Source organism: Hemiscyllium ocellatum, chromosome 24 (assembly GCF_020745735.1).
Source record: "Hemiscyllium ocellatum isolate sHemOce1 chromosome 24, sHemOce1.pat.X.cur, whole genome shotgun sequence".
NCBI classification, from domain to species: domain Eukaryota; kingdom Metazoa; phylum Chordata; class Chondrichthyes; order Orectolobiformes; family Hemiscylliidae; genus Hemiscyllium; species Hemiscyllium ocellatum.
The window spans coordinates 45,379,047-45,403,341 of record NC_083424.1 but is presented as its reverse complement, the minus strand read 5'-3'; the positions used below and the strand labels follow the sequence as shown (position 1 = coordinate 45,403,341).

At 48.6% G+C, this 24,295-nt stretch overlaps 1 protein-coding gene across 1 annotated transcript in view; it reads right to left on the bottom strand.

The window, feature by feature from the left end:
• LOC132827386 (solute carrier family 2, facilitated glucose transporter member 11-like) overlaps nt 1-24,295 on the bottom strand; it is a 90,245-nt gene that overhangs the window by 51,133 nt on the left and 14,817 nt on the right. Inside the window, exons 4-5 of the mRNA XM_060844049.1 lie at nt 13,235-13,359; nt 11,650-11,779 (exon numbers count right to left, since the gene is read on the bottom strand). Coding sequence (XP_060700032.1) covers nt 11,650-11,779; nt 13,235-13,359 — 255 coding nt within the window. The remainder of the gene's footprint in view (nt 1-11,649; nt 11,780-13,234; nt 13,360-24,295) is intronic.

Sequence of the window (24,295 nt, the reverse complement as noted above, 5' to 3'; positions counted from 1 at the left end):
GGATTTGCCAGAGGCCTGCCTCAACTGCTGCTGCTGCCAGAGGCCTGCCTCCACCACCACTGCCCGGGACTTGCCTGGGAGTCCCTCCCCAACTGAGGGCCTGCCTGGGACTCGCCAGAGGCCTGCCTCCACCGCTGCAGCCTGGGACTCGCCTGAGGCCACTCCCCACAGCTGCGACCTGTGGCCCACCTCCACCGCTGCTGCCCAGGACTTAATTTTGGGGCTGCCTGGGACTTGTCTTGGGGACCCCCCCAACAGGCCTGCCCCCAACACTGCAATTGAGGGCCTGCCGAGGACTTGCCTGAGGCCTGCCTCCACCACCGCTGCCTAGGACTCGCCTTGGGTGACTGGCCTCGGGCACCTCCCCAAGGACTCCATTACTACTACTGCCAGAGGCCCACCCCACCGCTGCTGCCAGGGGCCGACGGAGTATGGCGAGCCCGAAGGTCGCAGGGCCCAGCCGGACCTACGCCGGGGTAGCCGCTGCCTTGGGCTCGGCTGGCCCAACCCCGGCCGCAACCGCATCCCCCTTCAGGCACCTGACCAAACGCCTGGGGGTCAAGGCCTATCCCCATCCCAACATGACCATCGAGGCCTGCAGTAAGGCCATGGCTGGTGTGGTCGGCCCACTGGCCATCGTCGCTGCGGCCCGCATGTACGGGAAGGCCGTCTTCTTCCTTAAGACCGAGCAGGCGGTCCACCTGGCCGTGGAGAGGGGGCTCACTGTGGGCGGGACATATTTGCCAGTCGACCCTTTGGAGGTCACGGCCCAGAGAGTCGTGATCTCCAACGTCCCGCCCTTCATTGCCAGCGAGCTCCTTCTTCCCCACCTCAACACCTTGGGGGAGATCCGGTCAGGTGTTCAACCGCTCCTGCTCGGTCTTAAGGACCCCACCCTCCGCCATGTATACTCCTTCCGACGCCAGGTATTCATTTGCCTGGCCCGGGAGGAGGTCACGGAGGGCTCATTCACCATCCTCCACGAGGGCGCGGCATACCGCGCCTTCTGGACGGCGGACGGCGTGCGGTGCCACCTGTGCCGCGAGGTGGGGCATATTAGAAAAAACTGCCCCACCCAGAAAGCTGCCCAGCCCACACCAACGGCTGCGGGTGGTGCCGCCGCACCCATTCCCCCTCCCCCAAAGCCAGCCTCTGGCAGGGAGGGGGGTGAGCGTCCGACCGGACAGAAGGTGCCCAGAAAGACGCTACGCGTCAAGCCCGCCCACGGGGAGACCACCCTATCCCCATCCCCTTCCCCTTCCCCTCCACATAACCCACGATCTGCCCCGCCCCGGCACGACAATGCCCCTGCGGCCGTGCCAGCGTCACCCCGGCGCGGGAACCCTGACCCCCGAACCCCCAAACACGTACCTGATCCCGGCCCCACTGACCCCGACCCCAACCCCAACCCCAACCCCCACCCCCACCTCGCTACGGAAACTCCTGGGGCTTCAACCCCTCGTCCGGAAACTGAGCCCCGCCCCACCCAGCCACCCCCTGGCACTAACCTGGGGGGAACCATCGCTGCTCCACTTCCTGCAGCGACCGTGTCTCTGGGCCCCGGAGAGGGAACTGGGCCCCTGCCCCGCCCGCCATCACCTGATATACCAGGGGCGGGGCAGGAAGTGACACAGCTGACCCTCCCCACCCTGGCCACGCCCCCTGCATTCCCCCAGCCAATCATATTCCGGGAAAGGCTGGGGGGAGGGACCTCGGGCCCCATGACCACCAAGGCGGGCGGGGAGGAGAAGGCTCATAAACTCCCCCCTGTCTCTCTGGGGAAGAGGCACTGGCCCTTGGAGGGGGGAGAAATCCCATCAGCGCGCCGGCGGCGCTGCCCCTCTCCAGGGGATGAGCCGACGGTGCCCCCCCACGGTCCTGCACCATGGCCTGACCTGCCCAGACCCCCAGGGGCGATAGCCGGGCCTTCCACCGCCATAACTCCTCCAGCCCCTGGGGAGGATTTTAATAACAACACGGGCCATGGTGCAGGCGACAGATTTTTATTCACTGCTGGGTCGTCGAGCGGTGGAGGCGAGGAAGGTGTTATCCTCGCTCCTCCCTCCCAGACTGTTTTTCCGGGGGCCTTGGCCCTGGGGGAGGACCTTTTCCCCGAGGAGCCGGGCTTCCCGGTGTCGGGAGAGGAGCGGGGCCCCGAGCCTCTGCCGCCCGGCGACCCGAACTCGGGGCGTTCCGGGAAGGGGTGCGCCGAGGAAGGGACTGAAGGTGACCCTGGGGGTGGGGTCACTGGAGGTTTGAGGCCAGTTGGCCGTGCCGGACCAGCCCCCATCCTCTCGGTGGGGGAGGGGTCGGTGACCGAAGGCGACCTCCCGGAGGAGGGTTCTGGATCGGTGGCGGACACCGGGGACGACGCGGAGTCCGTCTCCAGCGACATTTTCGAGTCCCAGGTGCCCCCCACCGATCTCCCCCTCATCCCCCTCGAGGAACTCCGGGAATTTGTCGAGGAAACTCGGAGTCGCCGGGATAGAGCCCAACTGGCGCTCGACCGCTGGAGCTCCTTCGAAAGAATCTACTGGTCGGCACACGCTGCGCGCCAGGCGCCCGGGCTTGACGTCAATGAGCGAAAGCGAGTCAGGAACTTCCTGGGAGCACTCCTGGTGAGGGCGAGGGACTTCTGTGCCCCTCTCTCGTCCTCCCAGTAAATATGTATATAGTTTAACTGTTTACTGGTGGTGGTTGCACTATACTTTCGACATGGAGACAACTATAGCCAGCCTCAACATCAACGGCAGCAGGGAGTCACAGCGCAGATTCCAGACCCTCTCGGTCCTTCGGGACGGGAGGTATGCGGTGTGCTTCCTGCAAGAAACCCACACTACCCCGGGAGACGAAGCCACCTGGCTCCTGGAGTGGCGAGGGGGGGTCTACATGAGTCACCTCACCCGCAGATCTGGCGGGGTGGCTATCTTGTTGGCCCCGCATTTTCAGCCGGAGATCTTGGGGGTCAGGGAGCCAGTGCCAGGCCGTTTGCTTCACCTGACGGTTCGGCTGGGGGGCGCGGTGCTTCACTTGGTGAACGTCTACGCTCCCCTGGCCGGGCCGAGGCAAGCGAGCTTCTTCGAAGAAGTGTCCGCTCATCTCGCTTCCATCGACGAGAACCAGTGCGTCGTCCTCGGGGGAGATTTTAACTGCGTCCTCGAGGACAGGGACCACGGCGGTGCGCGCACGAGTTCGGCGTCGGGGAGGAGGCTGGGGGACTTGGTCAAGTCCTTGGACCTGGTGGACGTCTGGCGGAATCTCCATCCTGACTCCATCGCCTTCACCTTCGTGAGGCCTGGGGTCGGAGCGTCCAGAATCGACCGCCTGTACGTTTCGCGGGCGTACGCCTCCTGCTTTCCGAAGGCCTCCACGCGGCAGGTGTCGTGCACGGACCATCACCTGGTGTGGGCGGAACTCCTTCCGTTCGGCGCCAGGTTGGGCTCCGCGTACTGGCACTTTAACAACCTGCTGCTGGAGGACGAGCGGTTCCGGGACTCGTTTCGTCGTTTCTGGGCCGGCTGGAGAAGGAAGCGGGGAAGCTTCCCCTCCCTGAGGCTATGGTGGGACGTGGGCAAGGCTCACGTCTGCATCCTCTGTCAGGAGTACGCGAGGGGGTCGACGAAGAGGCGGAAATCCAGGATCGGGGAGTTGGAGAGGGAGATGCTCGACCTGGAGTCACGCCTCGGTCAGCCCGACGCGGACCCGGCCCTGCGCGGGGTGGACGAAGAGAAGAAGGCCGCGCTCCGGGACCTGCAGCTCGTCGGGGCTCGGGGCGCGTACGTGAGGTCGCGGCTCCAGCTCCTCCAGGACCTGGACCGCGGCTCCCCCTTCTTCTACTCGCTGGAAAAAAGGCGTGGCACCCGTCAGCAGCTCCTTGTGCTGCTGGCCGACGACGGGTCCCTCGTCTCGGATCCGGAGGGTATCAGGGCCCACGTCCGGTCCTATTACACGGCCCTGTTCTCTCCGGATCCGTCCAGCGAGGATGCTCGCAGAGTTCTGTGGGAGGACCTGCCGCAGCTCAGCCCGGAGGACGCCGGAAGGCTCGACGCTCCCGTCAACTTAGAGGAGCTGACCGGCGCCCTCGACCGGCTCTCGAGGGGCAAATCCCCGGGGCTGGACGGGCTGACTGTGGAGTTCTTCAGGGCGTTCTGGGACGTCCTGGGGAGCGACTACGCACAGGTCCTGGGGGAGTGTCTAAATGCCGGAGAGCTGCCCCTTTCTTGGCGCAGGGCGGTCATCGTCCTGCTGCCGAAGGGGGACCTTCGTTCCTTGAAGAACTGGCGTCCGGTCTCCCTCTTCGGCACGGACTACAAAATTTTTGCCAGGGTGTTGTCTTCTCGCCTGGCTTCCGTGCTGGCCCACATGATTCACCCGGACCAGTCCTACACGGTCCCGGGCCGGAGGATACAAGACAACGTCCATCTGGTCCGGGACCTGATCCATTTCTGTCGACGGGCTGGTCTGCCGAGCGCCTTCCTGTCTCTCGACCAGGAGAAGGCGTTCGACAGGGTCGATCACGAGTACCTGCTCGGGACTCTGCGGGCGTTCGGGTTCGGGACGCAGTTCGTCGCCCGGATCCGACTTTTGTACGCCGCCGCAGAGTGTCTGGTTAAAGTTAACGGGTCCCTGACGGCGCCCCTTCGCTTCGGGAGAGGAGTGCGTCAAGGCTGCCCCCTGTCCGGCCAGCTGTATTCCCTGTGCGTGGAGCCTTTCCTGCGCCTCTTGCGGAGGAGGTTGTCGGGGCTGGTTCTGCGCGGCGCGGGCGCGGGGGTGGTCCTCTCGGCCTACGCCGACGACGTGCTCCTCACTTTCACCGACCCGGCTGACCTGGGGAGGATGCGCGAGTGCCAGGCCGTGTACTCGGCGGCGTCTTCCGCCAGGATCAACTGGGCCAAATGTTCCGGGCTACTGGTGGGTCCGTGGCGGGTGGACTCCCTGCCGGAGGAGTTTCGGGGGTTCAGCTGGAGTACCACCCATCTCCTCTACCTGGGGGTCTACCTCAGCCCGACCGAGGAATCCTGGCCGGCCAACTGGCAGGAGCTGGAGGCCAAAGTCTCGGCTCGCCTAGGCCGCTGGACAGGACTGCTCCGAGTGCTATCTTACAGGAGCCGAGTGCTGGTCATAAACCAGCTGGTGGCCGCCATGCTGTGGTACCGGCTGGTCACTTTGGTCCCTCCTCCTGGCTTTGTCGCTGACATCCAGAGAACGTTGGTCGACTTCTTCTGGGACAAAAAGATGCACTGGGTCGCTGCGCAGGTTCTGAGTCTCCCCATTGAGAAGGGCGGTCAGTCGCTGGTGTGCGTCCGCACCCAGGTCGCGACCTTCCGCCTTCAGACCTTGCAGCGATACCTTTACGTCGAGCCTCCTCCTAGGTGATGCGCCCTGGCGACGTATTTTTTCCGCCAGGTGCGTAACCTCAACTACGACACGCAGCTCTTGTTCATCGACCGTGACGGTTTGGAGGTCGCCCTCAAGGTGCTGCCTGTCTTTTACCAGGACCTGATCACTGTCTGGAACACGGTCGAATCGCGTCGCGCCTACCCTCCGGCAGGAGTAGCGGCTGTCGTCAGGGAGCCGTTGCTCAGGAATCCGCGCCTCCGTGCTCGCGGGTTCGAGTGGCTGTCGGAGGGGAGGGCCGTGGCGGCGAGGGTGACCAGGGTCGGGGACGTGCTGGGTGCCGGGGGCCTGGGCTGGACGTTGCCGCAAGACATAGCAAGCAGAGCAGCGGTAGACGTCCGGTACGTGGCCACCGGCATCCGACGCCTTAAAACGGCGGTGCTCGGACCCGACGTAGTGCACCAGTTGGAGGACGCTCAGGTGTGCGGTGGGATCCCGTCCGCGCTCACCCCTGCCCGGACGGAATTTCACATCGGCCCCAAGGTCCCGTACTTCCCGCGGGAGCCTGTGCCCCACAACCTGAGCCGCCTCCGAAATTTTAACTTTGTCCCGTTCAAGGACGTTAAAAGGTGTGTCCTATATCGACTGCTGCTGCACACCGTCCACCTCTTCTCCCTCATCCACCGCCCGGACACGCCCTGGCGTGCCCATTTGCCACCGGGCGGTGGGGATCCCCAGTGGAGGGCCCTCTACGCAGGAGTCCTCCCCCTTTCTCTCGGGGATCTGGGGTGGAGGGTGTTGCACGCAGCAGTCCCCTGCAACCGCAGATTGCGGTGGTTCACGGACTCCCAGCCCAACTGCTTGTTCTGTGGAGTCCGTGGACCATGTGTATGTTGGGTGTGGGCGTTTGCACTCCCTTTTTGATTTTCTGAAAAACCTTCTCCTCTGCGTTTGGTTGCACTTCAGTCCCACGCTCCTGATCTTCGGGCACCCGGTGCGGAGGAGGGAGGGCAGGTCTGAAGACCTCCTCGTGGGTCTGCTCCTGGGCCTGGCCAAACTGGCCATAAACAGGTCCAGGCAGCGGGCCGTGGAGGGGGTCGTTAGGGCCGACTGCCTGCCCCTCTTCCGCGGTTACGTTAGGGCCCGGGTGTCCTTGGAGAAGGAGCACGCGGTGTCCACCAACACCCTGGAGTTGTTCAGGGAGAGGTGGGCGCCGCAGGGAGTGGAGTGCATCATTTCCCCCTCCAACTCTATTTTGATTTAGTCCCTGCCCTCCCCTTCACTGTTTTGATCACACAGCATTGCCCTTTGATGTGAAGGGCACTGCTCGTCACAGGCCACTCGGGTGTTTTCCTACTTTTCCTGGTGGTGGAAATTAAATAAAGATTTGTGCACTTTATGTCTCTCACTGTGTCTCACAGCTGCACACACACACCATGGGTGCTGGGGTTAAAAATAATAAGCACTACCGCAGTTAGGCGGTAGTAAAAAAAAATAAACTGGGGATTACGTCCGAGTCCAAGTGTCTCTGGATAAGGAGCATGCAGTGTCCACCAACACCCTTGAGCCATTCAGGGAGAGGTGGGTGCCGCAGGGAGTGGAGTGGAGTGTATCTTTTCCCCCTCCAACTCTATTTTGATTTAGTCCCTGCCCTCCCCTTCACTGTTTGTTCACACAGCATTGCCCTTTGATGTGAAGGGCACTGCTTGTCACTGGCCACTCGGGTGTTTTCCTATCTTCCTGGTGGTGGAAACTGAATAAAGATTTGTGCACTTTGTGTCTCTCACTGTGTCTCACACCTGCACACACACAACATGGGTGCTGGGGGAAAAAATAAGCTCTACCACAGTAAGGTGGTAGTGTGGGGGTTAAGAAAAAAAAAGAGAAAAAAAACAGAAGTGTGAAGGGAAAACGAAAAAAAAGAAGAAAAAAATATAATCTGGCAATCTTTGATCACACAGCTAAAACAAAAATCAGGAGATTAACTGTTTTGTAATTTGTTTAATAAAATAAAATAATCGGGAGATTCAGAAGATCTTAAAGAAAATAAAAGAAAAAAAAATAAACTGGGGATTACGTCCGAGTCCAAGTGTCTCTGGAGAAGGAGCACGCAGTGTCCACCAACACCCTTGAGCCATTCAGGGAGAGGTGGGCGCCACAGGGAGTGGAGTGCATTATTTCCCCCTCCAACTCTACTTTGATTTAGTCCTTGCCCTCCCCTTCACTGTTTGATCACACAGCATTGCTCTTTGACGTGAAAAGCACTGCTTGTCACTGGCCACTCGGGTGTTTTCCTTTCTTCCTGGTGGTGGAAATTGAATAAAGATTTGTACACCTTGGGTCTCTCACTGTGTCTCACACCTGCACACACACAACATGGGTGCTGGGGGAAAAATAAGCACTACCGCAGTTAGGCAGTAGTGTGGGGGAAAGAAGAAAAAAAAGGGAATGATCACACAGCAAGAAAACAAAAAAAAATTTTTTTTTTAAATAAAAAGGGGATTTACCCTCGAAGAAGGGCACTGCTTGTCACTGGCCACCCGGGTGTTTTCCTATCTTCCTGGTGGTGGAAAAAAAGGAAGAAGAAAAAGAAATAAAAAGAAAATATAAACAGAGGATTACGTCCGAGTCCAAGTGTCTCTGGATAAGGAGCATGCAGTGTCCACCAACACCCTTGAGCCATTCAGGGAGAGGTGGGCGCCGCAGGGAGTGGAGTGGAGTGCATCTTTTCCCCCTCCAACTCTATTTTGATTTAGTCCCTGCCCTCCCCTTCACTGTTTTGATCACACAGCATTGCCCTTTGATGTGAAGGGCACGGCTTGTCACTGGCCACCCGGGTGTTTTCCTATCTTCCTGGTGGTGGAAACTGAATAGAGATTCGTGCACCTTGTGTCTCTCACTGTGTCTCACACCTGCACACACACAAAAAAAAGAAGAAAAAATAAAAAATAAACAGGAGACGCATTGCCCTTTGATGTGAAGGCACTGCTCGTCACTGGACCACTCGGGTGTTTTCCCTGTCAAGAGTTGGATCAGTGTGAGTGTGTGCAAATAAAGAAAACAAAAAAACAGAAAAAAAATAAACAGGGGATTACGTTCGAGCCCAAGTGTCTCTGGAGAAGGAGCATGCGGTGTTCACCAACACCCTTGAGCCATTCAGGGAGAGGTGGGTGCCACAGGGAGTGGAGTGCATTATTTCGCCCTCCAACTCTATTTTGATTTAGTCCCTGCCCTTTCCTTCACTGTTTGATCACGCAGCATTGCCCTTTGATGTGAAGGGCACTGCTTGTCACTGGCCACTCGGGTGTTTCCTTTCTTCCTGGTGGTGGAATACAAATAAAGGTTTGTACACCTGTTGTTCTTTACTGCGTCCCACACCTGCACACACACAACATGGGTGCTGGGGAAAATATAAGCACTACCGTGGGGATAAAGAGAAAAAAAAAAATATATATATATATATATATAACCAGGAGATTTAGAACCTCCTCAGTTTAGCAAAAAAAACGAAAAGAAAAAAAATATATAAACAGGGGATGTGTAGGGGTGGGCTACTTTGAGGCTGGAAGGTGGGAGGGGAGGGTGGTGCTGGGTTGCTGGAGTCTCTGTGATATCTGCACAGTTTTATTGTTCAGTTTATTAGACTGTTTTGCATGGACTTGTGTTTACTGTTTCCTTTTTGAGAAGGTGGGATTTGAGGTCTGTCCTCAATTCCCTGCGAACTGGTTGGATGGTGGGATTCAGGCTCTGGCCTTGCTGCCCCTTGCCCCTGTAAAACGATGTTTCTTGCAAACTGCTGTTCATTGTTAACTGCTTGTTTGCATTCTGTACAGTTTGAGAAACTAAAAATAAATACAAACAGGGGATTCAGAATCTCCTCACCTCAGGGACTGACTCTGAGCTGGCTGGTCACAGTAATGATGCACTTGTAAATAAAGTATGCTGTGGTGACGGGATACCAGCCTCTGTGCAATTATTTACTGTCAGGTTTGTCATTGAATGTGAAGGCAACAAAAGATCCTCTTGCTTTCAATTCCCAGAAAGCATTCACCTCTAAGAACTGACTCACAGCGATAGTTGCATCACATTTACAATTATACCAATCAATTAGAAATAACCAAACAGAGATGTTACAAATATCATGCAACAATATCGAGAAAATTTTTCTGTGCAACATTTTTAACATTGTAGAGATAGATATGTAGTTGTCACCTATGCTGACAGTCACTGACAATAAGACCAGGAATAACTGCATATCATTGCAATAACAAGAATATACTAAAAATGCACATTATAAATCAAACAGAAACAATATATATCCTACAATGGATTATAGTTAATATGCAGCATTAAAACAAGGTTCCGGTGGTTTTGGTGTTAGAATAGTAAGAACCTGATGGTGGATTAGAGACTTGGATCTAAACAAAGTTCAAATAGATTATCAAGAGTATAACAGCTACCCAGAAATGAATTACAGGCCAATGTAAAGAAAGAATGTCCAAATCTGTCTGGCTTTTTAACTGCAACTTGTGGAATTTCTCTTTTCCATTTGTTCCCAGGTGTGGGAATGAATGCAATCCCCTGTATCTGAGTGGCTGCTCGGTGCAGCTACCACTCTGTGTCATTTCTCAATCAGAGGTGAATGCACAAAACAACAGGATCTTTCATATTCAGCGACACCATTACCTTTAAATAGGATTTTCAAATAATGAACGTTATTTTGCCTGACGCAATTAATAACAGATTAAAATACAGGCAAGTTATCAAAGCCTTGCGTCTTTAGGACAAACACAAGAATGCCAAATTTCAAACAATCACAGTAAGTTACATTGCAGGAGAAAAAGATGCTGATCGAAAGACATGTCGAATTTTTTTCTCATTCCTGGGATGCTGGTGTCATTGCCTGGAGCAGCATTTATTGTTAATCTGCCCAGAGGTCAAGTAAAAGCCAATCATATTGTTGTGGATCTGGAGTCATATGTAGACCAGGTCAGGTAAAGATGGCAAATTTCCTTCACTAGTGAACATCAAATCAGTTTTTAACAACAATAGACAGTGGTTCCACAAGTGCCATCAGACTAGTTAATTATAGATTTTTATTGCATTCAGATTTCACCATTTGCCATGGTGGGTTTTGAATATATAAACTCAGAACTGCAGGCTGGAGTTCCAGATTACAAGTCCAGTGACGTTAGCATTATGTCACTGCCTCCCCAAAAATCTGATGTGAATCTGACTGGCCAAGATTTTGTGGTGCAAAAATCCCAAATAATTCAAAAGAGACATAATCCTTGAACATACTGTTTTTGTTTATGGAGAATAGGACCCAGTGCATGAACATGGGCTGTGCCTAGCAAAAGTAAGTGAGCCTCGTTATGGATTTTAATGATTATTCTAAATTGATAATGTAGTTATTAACTTAGAATTGTTAGCCAAGGGCTGTTGAATCGCAGAATCACACCCAACAGTGGATGTTTGGTGCTACATTTTGCAAGCACGGACTACTTCAGTACAACCTTCACTTACCAGTTACGAACAACAGACGAAACAATAAATGGCCTACATACCTGGTGTGCCGCCAGCAATGAAATTCATACACAAAATTCCTTAATTGTGTTGTAGGTAGAAAGTCTTTCTGGACTGATAATAGTATCCTGTCAGTGCCACTCCTGTAGCCACTACATAACAGCAGCATAAAATGGCTACCTTAACATGTTCAATATTTAATTTACAGAGCTTTGCCTTTCCCGAATTACTTGACCAGGCACTTTTCAGGTCTGACTGTGGTGGGCTTTGCCAATTTGCAAAATTCCTTAATTTCCTACAAACATTGTCCTGCAGGATTGCTTTGGTATATTCCATTTCTTTATCAACCTTACCACATTAGCAAATGGCTCAGGCCTGACTTATAAGATTACTGACCAGGCTAATCCTATTGCACATGGAGGTACAAATGCTTACTAACAGGTGAGTATAGAATCATGGTAGACAGTGTGGAAAACCCAATCACAGTTTTCTCAAATGGCACATTGAAGGAAGGGAGTACATTAGACCACTTCATTGCAAAAATGAATCAAAGCACTAGATGGAGAATGTCAAGAGGTGTAAGAAAATCCTTACGCGACGCTGTAAATTCAAAGAATGCAAAGGTATCATTTATCTATTGGAAATATACACAAGATGTAAGGTCAGGTTTCATTATATCCACAACCAGCTTCCTGTGGGAACAGATGATAATGAAACAGATGTACACTAAAGTCTTAAATCTCTAGAATGCACAATTATCTTAATTGAGGAGGAAACATGACTTACTCAAGTCCGATGGTTTGTCCCAGCACTATCCCAGCTGCAGTGAATGGAGCAAATGACAAGGCCACCATGCCCCGGATTTCCTTTGGTGCACTCTCACCAAGATACATGGGGTTAATGTTCATTCCCACACCTCAGAGCAAAAAGAAAAAGGAATTTGTGTGAGTCAAGTTTAAAGGGATATACAAATCTGCAGCTATGCACATCACAGATGCAAAATGCAGCTCACCACCATATTAGAGATGGACAAATGGTGACCTTGCCTGCGACAATCTCACTCCAAGAAACAATAAAGAAAATGGACATTTTTATCTATTTTTGTCTATAACAGTGCATTAATGTAGCCTATAACCCTGACTCACAATGCACTGGATTACAGCTTGGGCATTACCTTGTGTTAAATAACAAGGGGGCGGCACGTTGGCTCAGTGGTTAGCACCAGGGACCCAACTTCGATTCCACTCTCAGGCAACTGTCTGTGTGGAGTTTGCACATTCTCCCTGTGTCTGCATGGGTTTTCTCTGGGCGCTCCGATTTCCTCCCACAATCCAAAGATGTGCAGGCCAGGTGAATTGGCCATCCTAAACTGTCCATAGTGTTAAGTGCATTAGTCAGAGGGAAATGGGTCTGGGGGTGGGTTACTCTTCAGAGGGTCTGTGTGGACTGTTGGGCCAAAGGGCCTGTTTCTATACTGTAGGGAATCTAATCTAATTTAATGTGCAGGTTAGGGTGAATTGGCCAAGCTAAATTGCCCATAGTGTTCAGGGGTATGTAGGTTAGATGCATTAGTCAAGGTTAAATGTATCGTAATAGGGTAGGGGAATGGGTTTGGGTGGCACACTCTTCGGAGGGTCAGTATGGACTTGTTGGGCCAAAGGGCCTGTTTCCACATTGTGGGGATTCTATGAAGTCTTACTTTTTATACCCCTGCCTTCATTTTTCCACAGTTGTCTTGAAATTACTGAAGGAGCTCAATTTTAAATACTACCTGTTTTTGGAGTGTGAGCGTGAACATCCTGAATTACAGACCGTCTAACTCTGGGGAGGGGAAGGTGTTTGCAGGTCACCATCCAGACATGCTAGTTCAGAGGGTCAGAGGATGGTGAGCACTGGGGCAAACACCAAAATGATGCTACTCTCCACCTAACACTACACTAACTGTTGTAAGTACCTATAACCCAAAATCTGGCAAGTACCAGACTAAATTCTGTGTGTGATAGTTTCATTGTCCCACACCTGATTAACAGACGACAATGCTTCACAATTGCAGACGACTCTGTTAATAGTCATTATGTAAAGATAATTCTCAACTGAACTGAAGTACAAGTTTGATCAAGTTGGAGGAATACTTCCAAACAGACTAAATCAAAAAATTTACGCTTAATTAAGACGCGTCAAACCTTCAATGCTGAATTTTAAATTAATTGTAGAATAAGGGCCTGTTTCCACACTGTAAGTAATCTAATCTAAACAATGTCTTGGAGAAATTTCCATCTCCATTTCACTCTGGGATATCTCATTGATGCCTGTATGATTTCCTTGCATGAAAGAGTGTGAAGACAATCTTAAATTATTAGACAAAAGTTACCTGCATTTATTCCAGTAAAGAGTCTCCCAATTAAAATCATCTCAAAGGATTTGAGTGTTTTGCTTAACCCCATTAACAAAGCACCAACCAGGATGAAAGCATTGCTTAGCAGCAGCAAATTTCTCCTGAAAATAAAAAGCAATTGAAGTCGGTTGGTAAAATCTGATGAAAGTGCCTCCACATTGTCATAATCACAACAGCGATAAATTCTGTGTAGGAATCGAAATTCACACTCCAATTATCACAATTATTTAAATGGAACTTAGGGGCTATCCCTGACTCATTCCCCTTGTGGTGCTGAGGAAGATCAGAGATCCAATCTGTAGTCTGTGTTGATTTGGTGACTGCACTTTCTAGACAGGATTCTGTACGGCTGGCACCAGTGGTGACACCCTCAGCAGGCAAGCCCCATCAGCTCTGTTTAGGGGGAAGTTATGTCCAATAGAAACATGCGCCTTTCAGGCACTGAATTAGCCACCGCAGGGGCCCTTCACACAATCAAGACCTTCGATGGCCAAAGTCCAGCCTGCTGGGAGCTGCCAGCTAATCAGAGGCCAGCAGCTCCTCAATCCTCCAATGGGAGCAGTGGTAGCTGGCAGCCACCAGAGGGCCCAAGATCATCATGATATCCTAGACCAAAGGAGAGTGAAGACAGGATGGGGATGGAGAGTTGAGAATCATGGAAGAGGATTGGGGGAGTCAGACAAAAGTAGAGGGGTTTTGGGTATCTGCATCTCAAACCTCCTTCCCAATGCCAGGTGCTTGATCAGGCACAGAGTACTTTCACCATGAGGGAAAACTCTATCCCGTCCACACAGCCAACTATCCCCACCCACCCCCCAACCACACTCATCCCAGCGGCTCCGTGAAACCATGTTATTGGAGCAAAATTAAGCCAATCCGTCCATAAATACTGCTTCAGCATTCGATCATGGCTAATACAATTCGCAAACCCATTCTCCTGCCTTCTCCCCATAACCCTTGATTCCTTTGTCAATCAAGAGCCTATCGATTTCTATCTTAAATACACATGAATGACTTTGCCTCCACAGCTATCTGCAGCAATGAATTCCACAGATTCAACCACCATCTGGCTGAAGAGATTCCTCCTCATCTCAGTTCTAAAGGGTTGTTCATTCACTCTGAAGCTGTGCCCTCAGGTCCTAGTCTTCTCCACGTTCGCTCTATTCAGACCTCTCAGTATTCTCTAAGTTTAATGAGATCCCCTTCAGCCTTATTAACTCTATTAGTTATAGATCCAGAGTTCTCAACTGTTCCCCATACGAGAAGCCCTTCATCCCCACGACCGTTATTGCAAACCTCCCTGGACCCCCACCAACACTGGCACATCCTTCTTTAGATACAGAGCCCAAAACTATTCCAAATGTGGTCTGACCAGAGCCTTATACAGACGCAGCAGTACATCTCTGCTCTTGTATTCTAGCCTTCTCAAGTTGAATGCTAACATTGCATGTGTTGTCCTAATTGCCGATTCAACCAGTCTGATAACTTTAAGAAAACCCTAAACTAGCACACCTAACTCCCTTTATGCTTCAGCCTTTCCCCAGTTAGGAAATAGCATACACCTCTACTCCTACTACCAAACTGTATCACTACACACATTCCACAAAGGTTTACATCTGCCACCTCTTTGCTGACTCTCCTAACTTGTCCAAGTCCTTCTGCATCTGTTGCTCCACCTATCTTTGCGTCATCTTCAAATGTAGCTGCAATCTCCTCAATTCCTTTGGCCAGATTGTTAATGAGTATCGTGAATATTTGTGGTCCTAACACCGATACCTGCGGACCTCCACTAATCCTGGAAAAGATCTTTTCATCCCCACTGTTTGCCGTCCGCTAGTCAGCCAATCCTCTGTTCATGGCAGTATTCTGCACCTAACACCATGGGATCTTATCTCGTTTAGCATCCTCCTGTGCAATACCTTGTCAAAGGCCTTGGGGAAGTCCAAATAGATCAAATCAACTGGATTTCATTTGTCTAACTCGCTCATTACCTCCTCAAGGAATTCTAACAGATTTGCTGGGTAAGACAACCCCTTGATGAAGCTGTGCTGACTCAGCTCTATTTTACCATGCACTTCCAAATACTCCGCAATCTCACCTTTAATAACAGAAGGTTATTAAAAACTTACCAACAACTGAGATCAAGCTAACTGGCATTTAGTTTCCTTTCCTTTGCCTTCCTCCCTTGTGTTTTTTTTTTGTATGGCACAAGAAGATAACTTTATTTTGGAGGAACAGTGTAAAATAGAACCAATTGCATTTACACTACAAAGCACCTTCAAAAACGGTATAAAAACCAAGCATTTCAACTACTATTTAAAGGAATTTTTTTAAGTACATGAAAAAAAATCAATCCAGGTCAAGCAAGTTTTATTGGATATATACAAAAACTATGAAATTTGGACTTCAATTTTCGCCTTTCTGTTGACTACAACACAATTTGTATACAGTATAAAGGAGAATTCATTCTCTCAACCTGAAAAACCTTAGATTGTAAGCACAGTAACTGTCAAGTCTAGACATAATATTATCACTATGAAAAATATATTTTTTTAAATCAATTGCCTTCGGGATGAGAAAGCTTTGAGCCAGATTTACAGGGGATGAGTCTTAGGTGACCCGATCACTTGTAATGTTTTAATTTGCATGCTGCATCTACAAGAGGAACTTTATGTTATCAAGTCTAAAAATAAAACAGCGATTCTAAGAAAAGAAACTACAATAGATTTTGCAGTTATGTAACAACTAATATAATGACAGAAAATATAAAGATAAGGTGCAGCAACATGGTTAACATTCCAATATCACTCAGGAAATTGTTATTTCAAGACATCTTGTCAATATTTCATACATCGCAGAGACCTGAACTCTGGTGTCTGCAATCAGATTTATACATCATCAATATGGTTAACTTAGTTTGAAGATGAAGAATTGCAATAAAATATATCGTGTGACTGGTCTGAGAGCAGTTTACACAATGGCAATAATAGCAAAATCCTTGTTAACTGTAATGGAAATAAAGCATCAGTGTCAAAGTTGGAATTTATTCATTGTTGAAGTATATACTTAGATGTCAATTGGTTATTCCCAGACTCCAAAATTTGCATCCTTTCCGACATTACAACCTGGTTAACAATGAAAACATCCACTTGAAATGCCATTCTTTTTTGTAAATATATTTATTAGCAAAAAAAACTTTTTTTGACTTTACAAAATATAAATTTATTGAAAATATAACAAATACCAGTATAATAACAAGAAAAACATAAATTACAATACAACTACTGTCTATTAACTACTAACCAACCCCCAAAAACAAAACAAGACCGATAAATAAGTAAGTGACTAATAAAACAAAAACAAAACAACAAAAGAACACAAAATAACAATGCTCGGTGCAAAGCTCCCAAACAAAAGAACGGGAGCATTGTATATACACGTATTAACTCAGGAGTCCTCCCGCCAGGGCCCAGGGCTCAGCAAACCTAACCATCCTGGTTAAACAAACATCTTAGTTAAGATAGCAGACAGGTTTGTATCCAAATAACTCAAGTAGGGTTGCCATGTTTTATAGTTATGGTCTGTTGTGTGGTGCACCATGTTTGTAAAAAAGTCCAAGGGAATGTGCTCCATAATTAATTTCTGCCATCCCAGCAAGCCCAGCAGGTTCTCAGATACCCAGTTCATCAGAATATTCTTCTGTGCACAGTAAGTAAGAATTTTAAATAGTTTCTTCCTAAAGATGATAAATTCGGTAGACATAGAAGGAGAGATATCGGGTCTACTTTGACCTCAGTTCTCAATACCCTCCCTATCTCTCCCGCCTCAGCGCTCCAGTAAACACGGAGCCTGTGGCATGTCCAGAAGCAATGGGTAAGAGTACCTACACTTATTTTACATTTGGGGCATATTGAAGATGCCCCCTTTTTAAACTTCGCCAAACGATCCGGTGCCAAATGAACCCTGTGCAGAAGTTTTAACTGGATAATGCATGTCCTATTACAGACTGAGATCTTTTGAGTATTCTCCTATATGTTCTCCCACTTTTCAGAAGAGATCTCCACTCCTAGCCCTTGCTCCCAGACCTCACATAACCGGTTAATATCCTGCCAGGCCCTACCACCCAGTAGGCGACAGAGGGCACTAACCGAAAGGATGCTTGTGGAACATAGCAACAACCTCTCTGTATCAGGCTTATAGGGCTTAGTGAGAAGTGATGAAATCCCTAAAAAACGGAAAAGGTCTCTGCTGGGCTCAGTTGCTCAAAAGACATCACAACCGCCCCCTCAAACAAGTCTCCTAAACAACTCTTCTCGCTGCCCATAGTTTGAACCCCGAGTCCATTGTCTCTGGTCGGAACCCCAGCATACCAACTATGGGGGTGAGTGATGAAGTCTTGGATAAGCAACCCTCACTCTGATGCATTGCCTCCAAGCCTTGACCACGTTAATAATAAGGTCCCTAACTGTCCTCATCTTATCCATGAACAACGGGTTAGTAAATGGGCACTTTGCCTGAGAGGCCTCGATATTCAGCCATATTGAGTTTAGATTGTTACCTGTCCAATCACACACAAAGGACAGCAGGGAGCTCAACAGATACCTCCTGATATCTGGGAAATCATCTCCTTCCCCTCATTGAGGCAACTGCAATTTAGTAAGTTTGATAAGGGGCCGCCCATGAAGGAACTAAACCAACCCATACGTTTCTACAGCGTTGGCCTGGGAAACATTATAGGGAGCATATGCATGGGATAAAGCAAACAAAGAAGGACATTAATACAGTATAAATACCGGAAGAAACATCAAAGCAGCGCTTCACAGGAGGCTCCAATAGCACTGATGATGTTCCCTAGCCAGGGAACGAAACGTTTGCAGCAAAAACTTCCAGCTCGGCGAACAGAACCACAACAACGGACACCCGAGCTACAAATCTTCAACCAGACTTTAAAGGACATTCATCTTAATAAGGGCTATTTGGCCCAACCCTGAAATTGGAAGAGCCTCCCATCTCTGGAGATCGCGGCTAATATTGTCAAGCAGGTGAGCAGTTAGTCCGAAACAACTGATCAAACATGGGGGTAATAAAGATCCCTAGGTATTGGAAACCCGCCCCTGACCACCTAAAGGGGAACTTAGGGCCACTTCAACCTCTGGCACTTCCTTGAGGTCTCCCAAAGGCATAGCCTCTGATTTTGCAAAGTTGATATTATATCCTGAAATAGCCCCAAATGAATTAATACATTGTATCAAATGGGGTACAGAGGTCATCGTGTCTGATAAAAACAGAAGGACATCATCCACATACAGTGTAATCTTGTGTATCCTCGATTCTTCTTCCAGAGCAGTTATGTGGACATTCTGACGAATGGCCTCTGCCAGCAGCTCTATCACCAACGTAAACAACACTGGCCCCACCCAACTCAAACCGTTCTAAGACATAAAAGAGATACGGCCATTCCACCCGGTCAAATGCTTTCTCTGCATCTAAGGAAATCACCAACCCCTGAATCGATTGTTGCTGATGTGCTCGAATCATATTCAGCAACCTTCTATTATTATTAGAGGACCTACGGCCCTTTATAAAGCCTGTCTGGTCCTCTTTGACAATATAGGGCAACACCTTCTCCAATCTCAGCACCAAAATCTTAGACAGAATCTTAAAATCTGAATTTAATAGAGAGATGGGCCTGTATGAGGCACAATCCTCAGGAACCTTCCCCTTCTTAAGAATGAAGGAGATATTAGCTCTCTCAAAGATAGGAGTGATTGTACATTTCCAGCATCAGCCCTGACAAAATCTATATAAACTCCTTATAAAACTCACTTGGGAGACCATCAGGGCCAGGAGAGAGGCCTGTTCCACAAAAGGCCTCCATCTTAGCCCTCCAATCCTTGCAACCTTCAGACTGATACAATTCAGAGTAAAAACTCCGAAAGCCTCTTTAGTCCTTTTGGCATTGTATGTAAGCACCTCGGAGATATCCCTAACTGCAGTAATGGATTGGGGAGCACGCTTTTTCCTAGTCAGACATGCTAAATACTTCCCTGGCCTATTCCCCACAGTCGAACAGCCTTCGTCTAGCAAAAGCAAGTTCTTACTTTGCGGTTTGTGTAAGTACTGAATTCAGGGCAGACCGGAGAGCCGTGATCCACTGTAGCTTAGTCACCGAAGGCCTCACAAAATGTGCAGCCTCAGCAACTTTCAGCTGTGTCTCAAGTAGACGCTACTGTTCCTCCTTCTGTCATTGCCGGCTAGCCAAATAGGAAATAGCTAATCCCCTAGCAAAGGCCTTAGCAGTTTCCCATAGCATGGACGGACTACTAACCATGCCTGGGTTGATAGTCAAAAACCCTTGAAACTCCCTCAAAACATATTCCACAAATTTGGAATCCTTAAGGAGAAAAGGATCCAGACAGCAGTGCCACAAACCTATCCCCTCACCCTTGGCCTTACCCTCTAAATATAGCGCTGCGTAATCAGAGATAGCTATATTCCCAATTTTATAACCCATAATCAAATCCAGAAGGGTCAAGGGACCCAAAAAAAAAATATTCGTGTGACATTTATGTAGGTTTGAAAAAAACGTGAAGCCCCTGCCAGTAGGCTGAAAACATCTCCAAACGTCCATCAGCCCCAACTCCTCGCATAAGTCAGCCACCTGCTTGGCCTGCAAAGAAATAGTTGGGGGCCCACAAGGCATTCTGTCCACTGTCGGATCTAAAAGGCAATTAAAATCCCCCCCCCCCCCAATAATAATATGCCATGTCCCAAAGGCACTCAACTTAGAAAAGGCACTAATCAAAAATTTGGGAGGATGCGATGGAGCAAAGTAGACATTTAAAATGCCATATTTCTCCTCATGTATCTGGGCCTTAAGTATTACAAACCATCCCTGCTCACTTTTCACCTGCTCTAATAATGTGAGTGGAAGATTTTTCTGGCTAAGTACAGCCACTCCCCTACTTTCAGCAGTAAAGGTGTTCATCATCGTCAAGATGGGTTTCCTGCAACAGAGCGATATCAACCCTTTCCCTTTTAAGGCTAGAAAGCACCTTTTTCCTTTTAGCAGGCGAATGACTTCCCTTGATGGTCCAGGGGCACCAATTAACAAGACACTTAGCCATATCCCCTTTCAGAGACCCTTGAACACCCAGGAGCGAGAACCTTACTTGCAATGCTCCGAGCACAGGTAAATGAAGACTCATAGGGTCACAGACTTGTGTACACAAAAACTACTCTATCATAACTACAAACAACTATTACTCCCAAAAAAACTACAAAGAAAACCAACTTTAAAACCTTGAATAGGAGACTCTCCCCTCTGCCCATAGGGGGCACTCACCCCATCCATCCTCTCCTGCATAGCTCCTTTAGGCCCGGATGTGTCTCAGCCTTAGGCAAAAAAAAGTAAATAAACAAGGAGATGATCCTTAAGTCAATAAAAGTCAGGATAAGCACTCAGCCAACCCCGGCTCCATGTCACCCCTACTTGTGACTAAAAGAGAAAACAAACAAAAAAAAGGGAAAACAACAAAGGGCACCCACAAAATTTCCCATGATCAAATGCAATTATAAAAATATAACAGGAACAAAATAATTATTAGGGAAAGAGAAGAAAAGGAAAAATACAGGGAAAGAAGGAAGAGAGGATGAACATTAACCGTTTTCTTCAGATCAATCGGTCTATTTCAAAGTGTCTACAAAATTCTTGGCTTTATCCACTGAGTCAAATGTATAAACCGAATCCTCTTGGCTGAAATGGAGCACCGTGGGGTATCTCATGGAGTACTGGATGCCTAAGTTCCTCAACCTCTTTTTAACTTCATTGAAGGACGTTCACTTTGGAATTACAGCAGCCGAGAAATCCTGGTAAAACATGTTTTTTGACCCCTTGTGCAGCAGTGCCTGTGGATCTTTCCCCAGTGATCTGGAGACATCTATCACTTTTTGCATGTTGCTGTATGTGAGGAATTGCACTAGGACCAGGCGGGGGTGCTGTACTGGCCTGGACGTGCGCACCACCACCCGATAGGCCCTTTCAAAATGCAGCGGGCTGGACTTGATTTGAAGGTTCAGAAACTGTGATAGCCAGTTTTCAGAGAAGCTGACAGGTTGCCCACGTTCTTCACCCTCCAGGTGCCTGGCAATCCAAAGATTCATCCTCCAACCTCAATTTTCGAGGTCATCAACCCGATCTCATAAGGCCTATACTTGCTGTTCCAGGATTTGGATCTATCAAGATGCTGACTCGATCATCGCTTCAGAGGCCATGGTTCGACCCTCCACCTCCTCCATCCGCTCCCCAAGGCCCTGGAGCTCCCATTCATGCTTCTGTAGCATGGACACGATGGGTCGGATCTGGGCACGGATCTCCTCGATCTCAGCCTCAACCTTCCTGGTAAGTCTCGCCTTCACCACTGCTAATTCCTGTGAATCCGTCATGTTCCCAGGGGGTTTGGAAAAGGTGTGCCCGGTGCTGCGGGGGACTGTCCTTCCTGTTGCTGTTTGCTTGCTCCTCTTCCTTTTGGCATCCTTCCCACTCCCAAATGATCAACGAATATGTATTCTTCAAGTTTTTAAATTAACAATTCTTCCATATAAGTTGGCCTGGGATGTAAAAAACACCAATACGCCTTGGCTGTTAGGCAGAGCCGTCCACAGCAGCTCTACTGCATTGTCACCATCTTGCTGAGTGTTCTCCCTCCCTTCTTCAACAGTACATTACATTAGCCATTTTCCAGTCCTCTGGGACCCTCGATGAATTCACAGACTCCTGAATGAACACCAAAGATCACCTCTAAAATCTCCTCAGCTTCAGAACACTGTGGTATAATCCAGTCAGTCCGGGCGATTTACCTTCCCCAACACCTTCCTTAGCGACAGCCACAACACTCACCTCTGTCCCCGAACTCTCTAAGTTCTGGTGCACTACTGGTGTCTTCCACGGTAAAGACTGAGGCAAAGTACATATTCAGCTCCTCTGGCATTTCTTTACTCTCAGTACAACTTCTTTAGTCTCATTATCCAGTTATTCCACTCTTGCCTCTCGCTTACCTTTTATACAACTAAAAATAAACTCTTACAATCTTCTTTTATATTACTAGCCAGCTCACCCTCCTAATTCATCTTCTCCCTCCTTACTGCTTTTTTAAAAAAATTATTCTTTTCTGGTTTTGAAACAGTGCCCAATCCCCTAACTTCCCACTAATCTTCACTACATTTTATGCTTTCTCTTTTGCTTTTATACTGTCCCCGATTTCCCTTGGTCAGCCATGGTTGCCACACCCTCCCCTTAGTATGCTGCTTCTTCCTTGGGATGAATTTCTGCTGTGCCTCCTGAATTATCCCTAGAAACCCCTGCCATTGCTATTCCATCACGTCCCTGCTCAGCTCCCCTTCCAACCAACTCTGGCCAGCTCCTCCCTCATGTCTTTGTAGTTATCTTTACTCAACTGTAATACCATTCCATTTGATTCCAATTGCCGCATCTCAAACTGCAGGGTGAATTCTATCATATCATAGTTATTGCCCCCTAGGGGTTCTTTTACCTTAAGCTTCCTAATCAAGTCTGACTCATTACACATCACTAAATCCACTGTTTCCTATTGGGCTCTACTACAACCTGCTCCAAAAGGAAACTATCTTGTCGACATTGCACGAATTTCTTTTCTTGGGATTTGCTGCCAACCTGATTTTCCCAGCCATCTACATATTGAAGTCCCCCATGATTATTACAATAGTGCCTTTCTTACATGCCTTTCTATCTCCTGATTTATCTTCTGCCCCACAACCTGACTACTGAGAGCAGGCCTGTGCAGAATTCTCTTTGTTCTCATTGCGGTTCCTCGTGTCCAGCCATTCAGATTCTACACCTTCCAACCCTATATCACTTCTGTCTATCAATTTCACCTCATTTCTTACTAACCCTGCACCCTCTGCCTGTCCTCTCAACAGGAGATGTATCCTTGGGTATTTAATACCCAGCCCTGATCCCCTTGCAGCCACGTCTCTGATACCCACAGTATTGTCCCTGCCAATTTCAATCTGCACTACAACCCCATTTACCTTGTTTCGTATACTATGTGCATTTAAGTACAACACCCTCAGTCCTGCATTGACTGACCCCCTCCTCATATTTGTCCCCTCGTCTGCAGTGTCTGAAGTTAGATTCCTCACCCTTTCCATACTGTCTTGCTCTGAAAACTTTAATAACCTCTCCTGAGCCCTGCCCTCCTTTATCAGTTTAAAATCTTTTTGAACCTCAATTTACACCATCAGCTTGTCTACTTTATTCCAAATGTTTCATGCATTAACATACAAAGCCTTTATGTTGGTTCTATTATTGAGTTTTCCTGCACTTTTATAGTTCCTCTGTACAATATGATAGTTACACATTCTGTAACTTTTTTTCAAATTTCTGTTTACAACTAATCACTAACCAGCAATCCTACTTTCCCCTTTATGTTCAATTCTGATACCCTCCCCAATAGTTTAAATCTCTACCCACATCCTAATTAATGTGATTCACCAGGACTCTGGTCCCAACATGATTCATGTAGAGCCCATCCCATTGGAACAGCTCCCTCATTCCCCAGTACTGATGCCAATGTCCCAAGAATACAAACCTATTTCTCCCAAACCAATCTTTGAGCCACATGTTGATCTCTTTAATCTTGTTGACCCTATGCTGATTGGCTCATGGCTCAGGTGGTAATCCAGAGGCTATTACCTTTATAGTTCTGTTTTTTAATTTCCCTGCCCCATTCCCTCACTCGAGCCTCTTTCCTTCTATATTATTGGTACATGGACCATGACAACTGGATGTTCCCCCTCCCTCTCCAAGTTTCAATGCAGCCCAGATGATATATCCTAAATTTAGGCAAGCAACACAGTCTTTGGGACTCTGGATCCTGACTACAGAGGACAGTATCTGTTCCCCTGACTGTACTGTCCTGATTACAATTACATTTCTCTTTTCTCCCCCTCTCTGGAATGGCTCTCTGTACCACGGTGCTCTGGTCAGTTTGCTCATCC